The sequence below is a fragment of the Amblyomma maculatum genome, chromosome 5 (genome assembly GCF_055883805.1).
Source record: "Amblyomma maculatum isolate TAMU_Amacu chromosome 5, ASM5588380v1, whole genome shotgun sequence".
In the NCBI taxonomy this organism is placed as follows: domain Eukaryota; kingdom Metazoa; phylum Arthropoda; class Arachnida; order Ixodida; family Ixodidae; genus Amblyomma; species Amblyomma maculatum.
This window is the reverse complement of record NC_139348.1, coordinates 157,081,257-157,096,069: the sequence shown is the minus strand read 5'-3', so window position 1 is coordinate 157,096,069 and position 14,813 is coordinate 157,081,257. Positions and strand designations below refer to the sequence as shown.

General features: G+C 46.5%; 1 protein-coding gene across 1 annotated transcript; it reads right to left on the bottom strand.

Annotated features, from left to right (window-relative positions):
• Positions 1-6,453: 6,453 nt before the first annotated feature.
• LOC146190074 (uncharacterized) lies at positions 6,454-8,374 on the bottom strand. Its single transcript, XM_084605409.1, has 2 exons — positions 8,363-8,374; positions 6,454-6,840 (listed from the first exon to the last, which is right to left on the bottom strand). Exons 1-2 carry the CDS (start codon positions 8,372-8,374, stop codon positions 6,469-6,471), a joined length of 384 nt encoding a protein of 127 aa, XP_084461535.1. The 3' UTR covers positions 6,454-6,468.
• Positions 8,375-14,813: the final 6,439 nt, after the last annotated feature.

Here is a 14,813-nt window from a genome sequence, read left to right as displayed (position 1 = left end):
CAAACAGCCTTTACGTATCCTCATCTCGACCCCCTCATTTAGAGAAGCATCAGGGGCATTGAATTTTCTTTCTCCGACTCTATTCTTTTTCATATTTCATCTTGGCGCCATTTTCACAGCAGCTTCCGGGTTTAATGATTTCCGAGAGGAAAAGCAGGGCCGATGTAGTATGTGTGACTGTGGGCCCCGTGAACAGCGTCCATTCGTGGCTCAGAGCTCGTATCCTTTCGCCTTCAAGGAGGGCGCGCGGAGGAAATGGATGCAGTTTCCAAACGCGGGTGGGCCTTCTTCCGGGAACCGCTGACGCCCAGATGGTAGGGTACGGTTTCTTTCCCGCTTCTTCGGCCTCTCTTTTATAGCCATCGTTAAAGCATGCGCGGGGTCCGCCGTGCTTGCGTTTATAGTAAAGGCTCTGAGCGTCTCGTTGTGATCCTTCGGGAACTCCTTAGTGGCGGTGCTCTAGTCACATCTTGTCCCCGATAAAGATGCTCAGGGACAGTTGGCTTTCGCCCTCATTAGGCAAGGCTAGGCTGCCGCAAAAGCACACGAATCAACATTATTCGTCGTCTTGCACCTTGCTTCCATCGTGGGCACTATCGCTGTTCATAGTTTAATGCATATTTCAGTTTCCTTAAGGGGGGATGTTTCAGCGCTAGGACGTCATCAGTCGCGTAACTATATACAATCAATGTTTCAATGTTTTTGTAGCGGGAGCTAGACTGGGCTACCAATCGAGCATTTCGCAATGGCCGGGAGAGGCCAGCTGTACCATAGCCTCCTTTATACACTCTAAAGGAGGCTATGGCTGTACACATGAGCCGTTACCATGGCAATCGGAGAAGAGCAGCAGGTACAGCCGCGTCGTCGCCGCGGCCGCTTGCCCGCTCTCCTGTCGAAGCCGCGCGTGATGTCACGCGGATGAGCAATTGTGCGCATGCGCCGATACCATGATAGCCAGAGAGACCCCACGTGTGCGACCCGTACATTTAAAGCATACTTTGCGAATAATCCGTTTGGACACATGTGCACGAGATACTGGCTAAACTTATAGTGGCCGCAACAAGCTGAGCCACAGAAACGTACCTCTAGCTATTCTGGCATAGTCGAGCTAAGCCAATTTTCGTTTCTATTCAAGTACATATCTGAACAGGACGAGATTAAAGCAGCAATTGCTGCTCGCAGAGCTTCAAACCGTCAGAAACACTTGGCTCGTTACAACACACAGACTTATGAGCTGGTCACAAACGAAAACTAACTTCAAGAACTTAGAAAAAAAAAAAAGAAAAAACAAATGACCCAATGGCGAAGACGCAATGGCACGCGCCCTTGAAGTTGGCGTGAGCCGTTTTCCGCTTTACAATGACAGAAACAGTTGTAAGTCTTTTTGGAAGTAAGCGGCGTATTATATTTTAACTGATATACCCGGCCCCGTTGTTCTCTGAATCGAATATTCCTTCTGTGCTGGCGGTGGCTTACGAATTCCACGCCTCGAAATTTTCCGTTCTTTCATTCAGACTAGTGCCGCCATTGCTTTCGCACGGACACTCACGAACGCACGCGCACACTCTCTCAGGGCGAGGAGAAGAGGCATAGTAAGCATAACAAAACCCGTCTTCTTGAATAACTCAGCATCGTTTTTGTCTCGCACGGGGTAACTTTTACTAGCTGTTCGCCTACCGTGCTTTTTGCATAACGCGATTTTTGTTTAGTAAATATTTGCACGCAATCGCCTCTGGCTCTGTTTGAAAATGAAGAGAGAAAAAGCAGACTACAGCTGCAGCTTTTCATCCTAATTGAATCGGGTGTTTCGAAAGCAGCGCGAGCGCCTAACGTTAGTATGTCTCCATTTCCTCTTGTTGAAAGTTTTCTGGTCTCCTACTGACTGTAGAGGAAGAACGCGAACTAAGAAAACTCGAGACATGAGAATTTTCCGGTGTGCTACTCGAACCAGAGTGTGAAAAGAATATATTTTAATTTAGCTGATGACCTCGGTGAAGCATTCTCAGTGTGCTTAACCGGACCTGTGCTTAGAAGAAACTGTTAGCGTTGTCTTGTCAGCTGGAACTCCCATCCTCAAGCTTAATGCCTGGTACTTTGGAAAGCTGGCTTCTTTGCAAGAGCTTGTGCTACGTGGAGAAGCGCTCACAGTTGTGGGCGTGCATGGTGCTGATTAGTCGATCGACTGAATAATTGATTGATTGACTGATTGATTGATTGATTGATTGATTGATTGATTGATTGATTGATTGATTGATTGATTGATTGATTGAGTGAGTGAGTGAGTGAGTGAGTGAGTGAGTGAGTGAGTGAGTGAGTGAGTGAGTGAGTGAGTGAGTGAGTGAGTGAGTGAGTGAGTGAGTGAGTGAGTGAGTGAGTGAGTGAGTGAGTGAGTGAGTGAGTGAGTGAGTGAGTGAGTGAGTGAGTGAAGACTTTATTTCTTACAGCCATAGCAGGCAAGACTGTAAAACCGCCTACACATATAGCATAACTTTAAAGCCGGCGGCTGGGAGCCCTTGAACCCCGGCTGCCTTGCAACCCTGGCCACTACCACTGCCGCATGGACGGCAGGGCTAAATCTACGTATCAGTTCCTCCCACTGCTCATTGAAATATGGATATTGCAACCTAGAGTTTATATTTGTGGACATGCCCATATAATGTGGGCGAAAAGGTTGCGTGTTGCTTGCAAAGCTTACGCGCATTTGTGCAGTGATCGGACTCGATCAATAAAACATATTGCTCGGTTAGTTGGTGATTCATTCTTTCAAAGACAGCGCAAAAAAGGAAGAACACAGAATAGAAGATGAGTGACACACAAAACGCTACTATCAACTGGTTTATTTTTGTCTGCTAGCTACGTTTATATAGGTAATTACATCAAATTCGACACTACAATGTGGCACCAGCAATGTTCGACAGACAGGTTTTATAAGATTTCAATAATTTTATCACCTCTTAAGCTACCTTCACACCACAGTAAGAAACAAGGTAACAGTAAAAAAAAAAAAAAAAAAAAAAAAAAAACATCAAGTAATAGCATATGACTATAGCAGACCAGGCACCAAAGGCATGTTAGCCTTTTCTTTTTGCCTTTATACGTATGTCTCTAGAAAACCAAACTATGCATTCAGAGTACAGACTTATCGCGGAATCGTTGGCGCACTAATACAATTTCTTTTCTTTGTGGAAAACTTGGAGATAAACTCTGGCTTTTGCGCCTGCACTCCTGCCTTTACTCCTTTAATGCTGGGTACGCACTTGCAGGCCGCTGCACGAGAAATTTAATTCGCGAGCTTCCTTTGTTGCATTACGTTTAGGAAATGCTCCCTTAAACAGTTCTTAAGGTTTGCTAGATATAGCACTTTCCGCAGGACAGAGGGATCATATAAAGCACTACCAAGGCATATCTGACAACCTGAAGACTTCTGGCGCTGCATTGTCCATGACATACGCACACACAAGATCACAACAAGACGTTCACACCGATGATGCGCATCTGACAAATATTTCTTTATTGCGGTTTTTGCTCTCGCCCTCACCGTAGCTACGGAGGCACAATTAGACAACTTATTTGGCGTAGAGAAGACAAGCGCCACAATTCTGCCTCGTGCACACTTTATTTTAGGTTATGCGCAAAAGCATAGCCCCTGGTGTGGCCTTCGCGCGCCCAGGAACATTTATCTTTTCACCTCACTCAACCTTTTACATCTCTTAAGGGCACACTTGAATCAAAGATCATGGACCATAATAATAAAGCAATCTTTGATTATCAAAATGGCGTGGGAGCTAAACACTGTAGAGCAAGCCAGATAAACAAAGCCATAAAGAAGGATGACCAGACTGCGTAAATAAATTTTCGCGCAGCTAAATAATGGTATCATCATCATCATCATCGTCATCATCATCCTGACTATACCCACTGCAGGGCGAAGGCCTCTCCCATATTTCTCCACTTAAACCGGTTCTGTGCTAGCTGCATCCACTTGACCCCCGCGAACTTCTTAACTTCATCCGCCCACCTAACTTTCTGCCGCCCCCTGCTACGCTTCCCTTCTCTTGGAATAAATAATGGCAAACAGTGGTAAACAATGGAGAAACTGATGGTGCGCCTAAAGGCGCTTTCACACTGTCGACTCGCGGTGGTCGCGCAACTCGATTCGTCACGGAGATTCGTCACCAATTTCATGGGACGCGACTTCAAGTCGCAGAACTCCCTAGCCGATTCGGCGCTTCTGACTCCTTGGAAGGCGGGAAAATTCAAAAGCACACGCGCCTGTGCATGACTGGCTGCGCACGCAGTTGTTGGGCACACATGTCAAGTTTTGCTGCGAGAGTGAAGCCTACCAATTCGCGTTTGTTTTCGTATTCCTCGTCATGCGTTCAACGTTCGGGCATGAAGCGATTTCGTGATCTACTACTTGGCGCGACCGCAAACTAGGGCGCTCACACTACCGCCGATTCCGTCTTCGTCGAATTATAAATATATAGAGCGGTTTTGCCTGTCGAAACCGCCCTGCACGTGGGCACGACCGTAAGATCTTCTTCTTCACTGAAATAACTGTACATATCCATACCTGAAAGGAGTCCGAACAGGTCTACCACAAGCGCGATAGTAGACGCAAGGGACAGCGCGAAAGTCGGCTCTTCATTCAAATCTCGTTCGGAGATAGAGTTGTGAATCGAGACGCACGCCAATGTGGACACTCGGTGTCGCTTGGCGTGGGGTGACGAAACTCTGTCGCGCGACCTTCGCGAGTCGCCAGTGTGAGTGCTACATAAGTCGCACTCGGTCTGGCAAAATAATTCCAAAGTGACATTTTTTCAAATGTACGACACAACGAAAGCCGACCGCCCCGCCCCCTGAAAGCTAAAACACACTTCAAAAAACCGGTGGACAACATAATCGATGGCATTGAGGATTAAATCCCCGCACGAATATATTCGCATGCGAGGCATGCGCGCCGAGTTCTCATCATGGCCAGCATGCACGCTGTGAGTAGGTCGGGGCCAAGCCGGGCTAGTGTGAACCTCATTTTGAGAAAAATTCGGAAAAAAGAGCGGTAGCGACATTTTCCCTTTCTCTGTTAACCCCGCCGGTGTGGTGCAGTTCATGGTTAGGGCACTCGACTACTGTTCCCAAGGATGCGGAATCGAATCCAGGCCTCGGCGGCTGCTTTTTATTCGGGATGAAAAGGCGCCCGTGTGCTGTGCGATGTCAGTGCACGTTAAAGAACCCGAGATGGTCTCTCATAGGCTGAGTCGCTTTGGGATGTTAAACCCCACAAACCATACCAAACCATTCTTTGTTCCTCCGCGCTGCTTTGCACAAAAGGCAGACATTCATTGAGGTTTGGTGACTGCCGGTATAACCATTAATGGACTGCGCTTCTTATTTACATACAGCTTTCGCAAAAGCGGTATTTCATGCTTTTCTGACGTCAGTGGTGTGTTACGCTGTGCACTCCCACTCATCGTTGGAGCGGTGGTGGTGTTGAAGATAGTCCGTAGGATATTGCGATATGCAGATATAACGCAAGATTTTTTGTGCCTTCGTTACAGAAAGCATGGTTCGTCGTGCGATATACTAGAAAGAAAACAGTGATAAACTTTGTCTTGTGACATCCATCCCAACCCCCACCCCTCATTTCTAACCCATCACGCACGTTGCAGCACGGAAACTAGGCAGTTTTGAGAAACATATACTTTATTACATTTTTTAAAGACATTTTATATACAATGCAGAACTGATCCTTGAGGGTAAAAAATGACTTGGGTTTTCTTTCTTGTGCGGGGAGATCACTGACCTGGCTGGCATCAGTCCATTGAATCCTCAGTGACTGTTGTGTGGTCGTACTGCGAGCAGAATTCAGATTAATGAGGTTTTCGCATCAGTCACCCTCTTCAAGTTTTGCGCCCACGTGCCCGTACCACTGTTTTCTCTAATTCATTTTTTTGCCGAGTAGCAGCTGACTGGAACGGCCTTCCCCACGATATCGCTGCCATCACCTGCCCTGGAACATTCATGACTGCATTGAACACCTGTACTTCATAAAAACCCACCCCTTATGTAACACCCCGCAAGGGGTCTTTAAGGAAAATAAAGTGATGTGATGTGATGTGATGTTTTATAATATATGTATATACAGAGTGTTTAAGCTAGCACTTTTAAAAATTCTTAAACATAGTGAGTGCTAAATAGCAAACATATTTCGAGGAGCACACTCTCAGCCGCGGCGAGTAGTTTTCTATACACTATTCTTGTAATTATCTAGCACAACACTCATTTATTAACTTTTTAATTGTCGCTCTTGGGTGGGTAGTACGTCCCAATAAGAAGTTTGAAGCCGTGAGCAAGACAGTGCGATGTCGGTTTTTGAAACAAAATGAGAGGTTAGAACTGAGTGCGCGGTTCGAATGTCAGCAGTGTGAGTCGCAGCCTCACCGTTCCAAAGCTCTGTTGTGAAGGACATCAGCCCTTGAGACCGTAGTAGTACAGCCCGTGGCCGCCCCCGTGTCCTAGTCCGACGCCCCCGAGTCCGTAGCCGAGCCCGTAGCCGCCGCTGAGACCACTGTGTGCCAGCACGGCGCCCCCTCCGCTGATCTTGTTCACGTGGTGGACGGTCTTGACGAGGAACGAAGGTCCAGCCACCACCTTGCCGTAGCCGCCGTGACCGCCATTTAGTAGAACAACGCTGCTTCCGATGCCGACCCCGCCCAGCCCGCCACCATAGCCGAGGCCGTAGCCGCCGCCGTAGCCTCCGCCGTAGCCACCCCCGTAGCCCAAGCCGACGAGCCCACCGGTTACAGCGGTGGTAGCGAGAGCTACGAAGGTGGCGATTATCTGCAATAATGGTCGCATTCAAGATGAGATCTTTTGAATTAATTTTGAGGGGATGATTTGCGGTACAATGCTGTAACAAAGAACTTATTCTAGATACATGGATGAAAGGCGCGCGAAGCGAAGTAAAGTGCAGTGGGTTTCACCTAAGATTTTCCGCAATTTATAAAGGTAAGCATTTTCAGTTTTTGAAGCGCTTTCTTCTGGTGAGTGGTGGCGTAAATCAGAATGCAACAATTACAGGTTAACTATCAAGCTGGTTAACTAATAGTTAATAGTCAACTTTTCAAGTATCACCTCTAAACTTTTTTGTTTATACAGAAGTTTGTAGTTCACCGTAAGTAATTCCCATAGCAGTTTCTAAATTTTCGAAAGTTCCGTTCTCGTCGCATTTGCAGAGCGAGAAATTTCGGTTCCGCTCAGAAACTAAAGCATAACTGAGCTGCCACAGAAGCCACCTGCCATGCCTATATCTAAAATTACAGTCCCAAACTTCTTTCTTTTTTGCTTCGTTGTCGGACACCTCGGTATCTCAGGTGTACTCCCCTCAACATCCGAGAACGAAAGCCTAACGTAATGTTGGGCCTAAATACTCCAAAGGGAAAATTATGTCGACGTCAGACCCTTTTGCGACATCTCGCGGCACCTCGTGGCATCTCGGGAACACACGTCGCGAACAAATTGCGAACGCATGATTTTCACCATGAGCAAAGGTTTTCGCCTTTAAAAAACCGCGTTCTAATTCATCAACTTCTGCAACCTTCCATAAAGTTCTGGCTTTTGGGGAGGTGCATTGTTCCGAGCAACGCCGCCCTACTTCACGATTCACACCTGGCACTCGAGAAACCTGCAATTTGTTGCGTCTTCTTCTGCGCGGTGTGTAACGTTTCACGCATGCGTGCAACACGTGGCCTGTCGGAGAAAGCGTAGTGAAGCTGTGCTTCGGATTAGACGTCATTGGGTTCTTTAGCATTCGTTAATATTTCGCAATACAGGGCCGTCATTCGCACTTTTTCTCCGTTGAAATTCTGCTGCCGCGGCTGGAATTAGATCCCGAAACCAAACGCAATCCTCGGGCTCCCGCTGTGGCTACGTTTCAGTGTTGGCGGTGCGCTAGATTTCCATGTGTCGGCGCTTGAGTGCGTTTTAATGGAAGCGAAGTTGAGGTAGTTAACCCGCAGCCTTCAACTGCAGCGTCTTTCACAACCGTCGGCGCTGGTGTTCTCGCGTCTACGAATATGGCCAAGAATTAGTAAATCAATGTAGGAACCGCAAACACGTCTCATTCATCAAGGAGAGCCTCACTCGCATTGAGCGCCCAAATGCCTTAAAGGGCAGAACGAGAGACAAAAGATGGCTGCACAGAATGAAAGGGTACTGAACAAGGGTTGAGGGGGAGCCCCAGTTCGCAAGCCGAGCCAACGTTTCGACAAGTCCAATTGTTGAAACGTTGGCTCCACCTGCGAACTGGGGCTACCCCTCAACCCTTGTTCAGTGTCCTATCGAATTCCTTACAGTCACTCACCAGAGCGTTCATGGTTCCACGGATAGCCGACGACCGCGTTCGACTATGACTAACTTGTTGCAACGAGCGTGCGTGTACGGCGTGTGTGGTGCAGGTCTTCGGGCCCTGATCCTTTTATATGTCAAGAAGGGCCAAAAATTGGCTTCGTTCGTTGCGACTCGCTTTCCCATTTCTGTAGTAGGCTGACTCCCTCCCTCTCTTCCCTCCTTCAGGCTGGGAACCGCTCCTTTCCCCTCGCAAGTTTTGCTACCTGCGGTGGATACCAAGATCATGAACACATCGTGCCGTGTTTTGCGACCGCCAAAAAAGTGTGCGCGAGTTTGGGCCCGCCAGACGTGTGTACGAGCTATCGTCGTCGGAGATCGCGATCACGTCGCATACCCGCCTCGACCCCTGGTGGATTCCGCGCTCTCACGCGCGCGCGAGAGATGCTGCGCTTCCTGAAACCTCTCGACACTCCCGGGTGAAACGAACGCTCCGATGTCGGTCGCCAGCGCGACTGGGGCGCTCGCTCCACGACTCCTAAAAACTTCCGTGCAGCGTTTCTTGAGGGCATCTTTTTGACTGGTCCAAATTCGATAGTTTTGAATAAATCTCAGCAAATCATAGCAGCTAATGCGTGTAATAATGGGCTTGGTCGTTACCTTAAGCGTGTGTTTGATGGTTTGTAAACCTCAGTTTCGTCTTACATTTGTCGCCTCTCATTACGTACCCGTCAAGGCTTTCTCAATAGCTAATTAGACTTCCTTTAGAATAAACCATGTAATATCATATCTGTACTATCACTCATTAAGTAATATCACTGAATAGAGGTTTCTAAGGAAAATAATCTGAGCATCAACTACATGCACTCTTACGGAAATACAGGCAACTGGGATTGCTAGGAGTGTCAAGTTTAACATCCTTCCCCCCGCAGTATTAAGTACAGTTAGTGTGAACGCGTGCTGCTTGTAACCTGGTTAACCCGGAGACTAAAACGTGCAAGAAATTAAATGCAGTCATCGTCGCCCTTGGCCGATTCCGCATGTTAAACTGCGTGCGTCGATAGCGATTTTTGCCTCGGATATCAGAGGCTACGGTGCACCACCGTTCATTTCAAATAGAAGGCAGCCCATCCCTTTCGGTCAGGCGTCATAGCCGCCTGTGGGACTGTGTTTCAATACTAAACACTTTCAATGCGCAATATGCGTGTTCTGTTTCTGTACAGACGTCAGCATAGCCTGAAGAAGCGAGGAAGTAAATTTTCTTTAAAACAAGGATTCCATCGCGGTGCCATCGGTATCATTTTAAGGAGATTTTAAGGATTGTGCGGCATACGTATATACAATGTGGCTCATGAGGTACTCCGTACAGAGTGCATTTGCGTTGGCGTGTACCACCACTATGCAGTTATCTATAGTTAAACCTCAGGTTCGTGTGACTGCACAACACAGGAATATGGAAAACATTGTTGTATGAGCTCAGATTGCCGATCTAGTATATTGCTAAATTAATATAAAAGTTGTAAGGTGATCGGACGAGTAGCGCAATACTGCTTTTATAAAAAAGCCATCATTAGAACTAGCAATTTCAATAGCATGAAAATTATGCGCGTACAGATGCATCGGCTCAGAAACATTTCTGCATGTTCAGCGTGTTGAATCAACCTTCTACTCAATTTAAGCCAAATTTATCGGTAATTTAAAAAACAAGCCAGGTCAATTTTGGCGATCCTCCGATCACCTTGCAGCTTCCAGAGTGGTGCACCGAATTAGCGAATCAACATGGCACCCACGATATCTGCGAGGAAGCACGTGCGGACGTTTCACTCCCTGGGAAAGGAAAAAAAGAAAGTGCAGAAATTTAAGGAAGGGTAGAGTACATCTTCTTTTCGCCCCTGGCTGATATATCAGAGGGAGAGAGATGGGTGAGATATTGTTGAGGAACATCCTCTCGGGTGCTGGTCATGCAGGGGAAAATCCGCGTGGCGTGCCTATTCTAAATCTGAATGCCGCGGGCCAACAAGTTAAGCGTGCGCGGTGTAAGCGCAACGCGGGTGCGAACAGTGGTGCACTATACCGCTGCTTTCCACGCACGGTTGCATGGCATCGCATTGCTGCGTTCTGCGCGCCTATTATCAACGAAGTCCGAGCGCCGCGATAGAAGGCGTTACTGCATCGATAGGCGTGCTTGATAAGCTCCTTTTTATATCTTTTTACACGTGCGAAACGCGCAGTGACGGAAAATGCAGCGAACGTCTGCGAAGTAACCTTGCTCGCGATTTGAGCGTTATTTGGAGGAGATTCGATTCTTTGTGATTGCAGCACTGCGGCTCACCGAATGCCGAGGTATGATAAGGGAAGGTTCGAAATCGCATAACATAGCTCCTATCATCTGAACATGTCGGTTGAGCGTTGCTGAGTGTTTGTACGCGATGGTGCTGACGGGAACTGCGCAGACAGCGTTCGGGCACAGGGCACGAAACGCGCGAGATGGGTACGACTAAATAAACGCACCTTTGAATTACTCGCACTCACACCACTTTGGAGCACTGTGCTTAATAATAATAAATGGTTCACAGGAAGGGAAAGGCGCAGTCTCTGTCACACTTGCTTGTAGACACCTGAACCGCGCCGTAAGGGAAGGGTTGATGGGGGGAGTGAAAGTGGAAGGAGAGAAAGGGGAGCCATAGTGTGCGTGAAAATTTGCTTTCCGGATCAGTAAAGAAGCAACGTATGAGGAAGGAATGGACAAAATCGGCTTAGCAAACACCTGTCGCGCGGCAAGGCAGGCGCAGAGAGAATAACTGAAATCAAGTAATTAACTTTCTTTACCCCCTGAAACTAGAGTGGCATAACCATACTGAAAACTTAGAGACGATTCTATTCCTGACTACCCCATTATGTATATCAGTCTCATAGCAATACTGCGTATGTTCCAACTCGTTCTCTTCCAGATTTCATCGTAAATGTGCCTGTAAGGCGCTGATGATCTGCACAAAGCTTCTTCCTGCCGTAAGGTGGCCTAAATGTATGTGTTTCACCTGCCGAAGGCGTATCAGTGGGAGGACAAGCGATCAACTTAATTATTCCTTCTCACTTGCGGCTATGGATATTGAAGACGGCGAGAAAGGAATTGCTAAAGGTGTTGACTGCCATATATTCACTTATATTCCGGATGCATATTCGTCACCTTCCTTGTGCAATGCGCTATAATGATCTAATGCAGTAAAGCAGTAGCCAGCGCGTCTCAGCACTGCTGAGCTGCCATCTACCACCAAGCTGCCGTCTGCCGACTCGGGAGCTCGGTGGTAGATGGCAGCTTACATTGCCGGACACTGTATGACTGTGTCGAGTTTTGCGACGTCAAGCGAGCACGTGACATACCAGATATGCGCTGCGTTCGGCTCTGGACCATCTTGACAGCCGTACTTTCACAGAGGAGAAAATCCTCGGCCCATGGCCACAGAAGGCGTCTAACGGCAAAGCCTTCAAAGCACTTATGTGTTTTATGAGAGACACAAACTTGATTGAGAAACTGTGACTATGCTCGCCGCCTTACCTTTCCTATCATTCTCTTCTATCTTTCTCCTTTAAACTCCTCATTCCCCTTCCCCAGTGCAGGGTAGCAAACCGGAAGCTTTCCTGGTTAACCTCTCTGCCTTCTCTCTCTTTCTCTGTACCTTAGCCTTCTCAGTTTAGATCGAATAGAAATACTCATACCCCTTGTATTCCGAGTCAGGCTATAGCCACGCAGGCACGTTCGTACACAGCTTGGTTAAACGGGCCATTATATCCGGTTCGGGAGGTCGCGCACCCGCTGAGTAACTTACAACTCTTCGCCAAATATTATGGGGGAGATAATGCAGGCGTAAATTAAGAGATTATTCATTAATCGAGTTTCAAAGCAGATGTACGCGAACGAGGATCCGCAAGGAGAGCCATTAGTGCTATTGCGTCAAACACTTAAAGCCGGAGCCTAAGTTTACCGCTAAATTTTGCAAAGGCAGACGCTATATACATCCAATAGTAATAGCTTCAGATAAGACACTTTATTTTACAGTGGTGGTGACGGGAAAGGAAAGTAATTTCATGCGTAGTGTGCGCGTTGCAAATACACACGTTACACGCACAAGTTCCCCAATTAGGGCACACGCGAAAGCATTTAAAACAATGAAGGCGGCATTGTAGCAGCTCTGGAGAGTAATTAAAGCGGGCGCGAATTAAAATGGGCTTAATTTAAAAGACTGGGGAGGAAGGGGGGGGGGGGGGAAGCAGGGAGCACTATAAAGGGCTATCTTAAGGTACCGATCGATAAACAGCGGCATACAAAAAAAAAACATAAGAGGGAAAGAAAAGAAATAAAGAGCAATAGAAACAATTATTTGTGCCCGGACGACACCAAGCGGTGCTTTTTTTTTTTTTTTTTTTTTTTGCGCGATGTAATTTGATTTCGTGGGAGTGGCGGGTTTGCATCCGAAAATAAGCGCGTATAGGTGTTCGCTTGAAATCGCTCGCTTTGTCTATAGGTGGCAACTGGGTGATTTCAGAGAACCGGCTAACCACGGTCGAAGAGCTTGCTATTTTTGCGCGATGAGCGAGTGCGCCTTGGAATTCCGCTTCGTTAATTATTTCCGGAAAACGTGGTAGCCGACGCTCGTATAGCGCATGGAGCGCATTGCTCGGAACTGCGCCTCTTCTCTGCGAATAGGAAAGACGAGAACGTCGACGTGCTGCTTTTGGCAGTGTGTTTCTATTTTCTTGCTTCAAACATGGATCGCTATCATCTTACAATAATTTGATATGGCGTGCCGATACGCATTGTAATTTCCGTTCATTATATTCTTCGACTGGGCGATAACTAAACGCAAATACGGTCTCATTAAACTTTTAGAAGGTGCGCAAAAGGATGTTGGGTGCCAATGAAATGTGATTTTTCATTTTGCAGAAAATTGTACACACTGTGGAATTACTTTCCGCTTTGCGCGCCGGTGCTCCTGAACATGTGATGATTTAGTGAACTCACCTTCTCGCCTGTTCATGATTTAGGCCCCGCTTTTCATGCCTGATGCCTGAGGCAACTGTTGGTTGCCTGTATAGTCCAAACAGATGTTGAACGGCGTGATTTCGCAAAGTGTTTACAGCCGCTTGTAGCCACTCCCAGTTTCTAATTGAATAGTATTCAAACCGCGCGTAAACATTATTTTTCTTTCTTTTTTTTTTTAATGTCTCTTCTCTACTTCTGGTCTTTGTTTTGAAAATTTTCTTTGAGCGCTGCTTTTCTCTTCGGAGAGAGAGGGCATTATAGATTGGTAAGGTATCTTTTTACATTCGTAAATAAAGAAAAAATCGCCGACTGTTACCTTTGTAAACTTTTATATGTTTTAAGAAAACACGCCCTTCGTCCTTAGCCCAGTGTTTGGAGCATGCTAGTCGTAGCTATCTGTGTGCCACCGATCCCCGCACAATGCATGCATTTATAGCTAAAACATATATTACTCTCCCCAGTGTTGGAAGCATTCAACTCTGTTTTCTCAAGGAACATTGTTGAAACACGGTTTCCTTCGAACTTTAATAAAATAGAGAGAGCAAACTTTATCGAGAGTTAGGTAAGACGCGAACAATGACTTGACTCGGGTCGAAGGCAGTAGCTTCTCCTGTTTTCCGTGTCTCTCTCTCTTTCTTTTTTTTTTCTTTGTGCGCAGAATCTCTCTCGCTTCGCAGAATAATAGTGCACGTTGCATAACGGACGGCTTTCTACGAAATCTCTTCCATGCTGGTGCTTACCCGTGCGTCTCTATCACCCCTTACAAAAATGAGTTTTGAAACTCTATTGTTGAACTATTGACCACCTTTTGAATTTATTGAATTTCGATAGACATTCAACCCCAGCTGAGTGCAATCTTTACAGGGCCAACAGAATTTTCATTGTGTTCTACCCAATAGACTTTTTGTGCTATTTTTTCTATGTGCTTTTTGTTGTCAGTTTTCAACGTTCACAAACAATTAGCGTGTACTGTTCATGCTGACCCATGTTTTTAAGTAGTTTTAGGCACCAATGATAAAAGCATGATGTGACAATTTCGTTATGAATTTTTGGTCTCACTTGTAATCAACTATTGGCCCCATTCTGCAAAGGGAAATATAAGAGCAGCATGCAGTTGCGTGCTCGTTCATGTTATATAAAAGTACATATTAACGGTGCACACTTAGCTCAAGCTTCGCAACACAGTGAAAATATGCCCTAAAAACTTCATGATGGCAAAGCCTCCACTAATAATACAAATACATCGTTGAATGTCAATCAGAATCCGTAATGGATCAGCTTCTGTATGTCGCAGAAGGTAACTTTAGTGGTAGGACATATTTTATATTTATCATAAAACAAGTTCAGTGAGTCATCATACTAACAAACAGGATCCTAGATTGAACCTACCATGTAGGGCAGGACAGAGCTTTTTAAACCAGTTGCA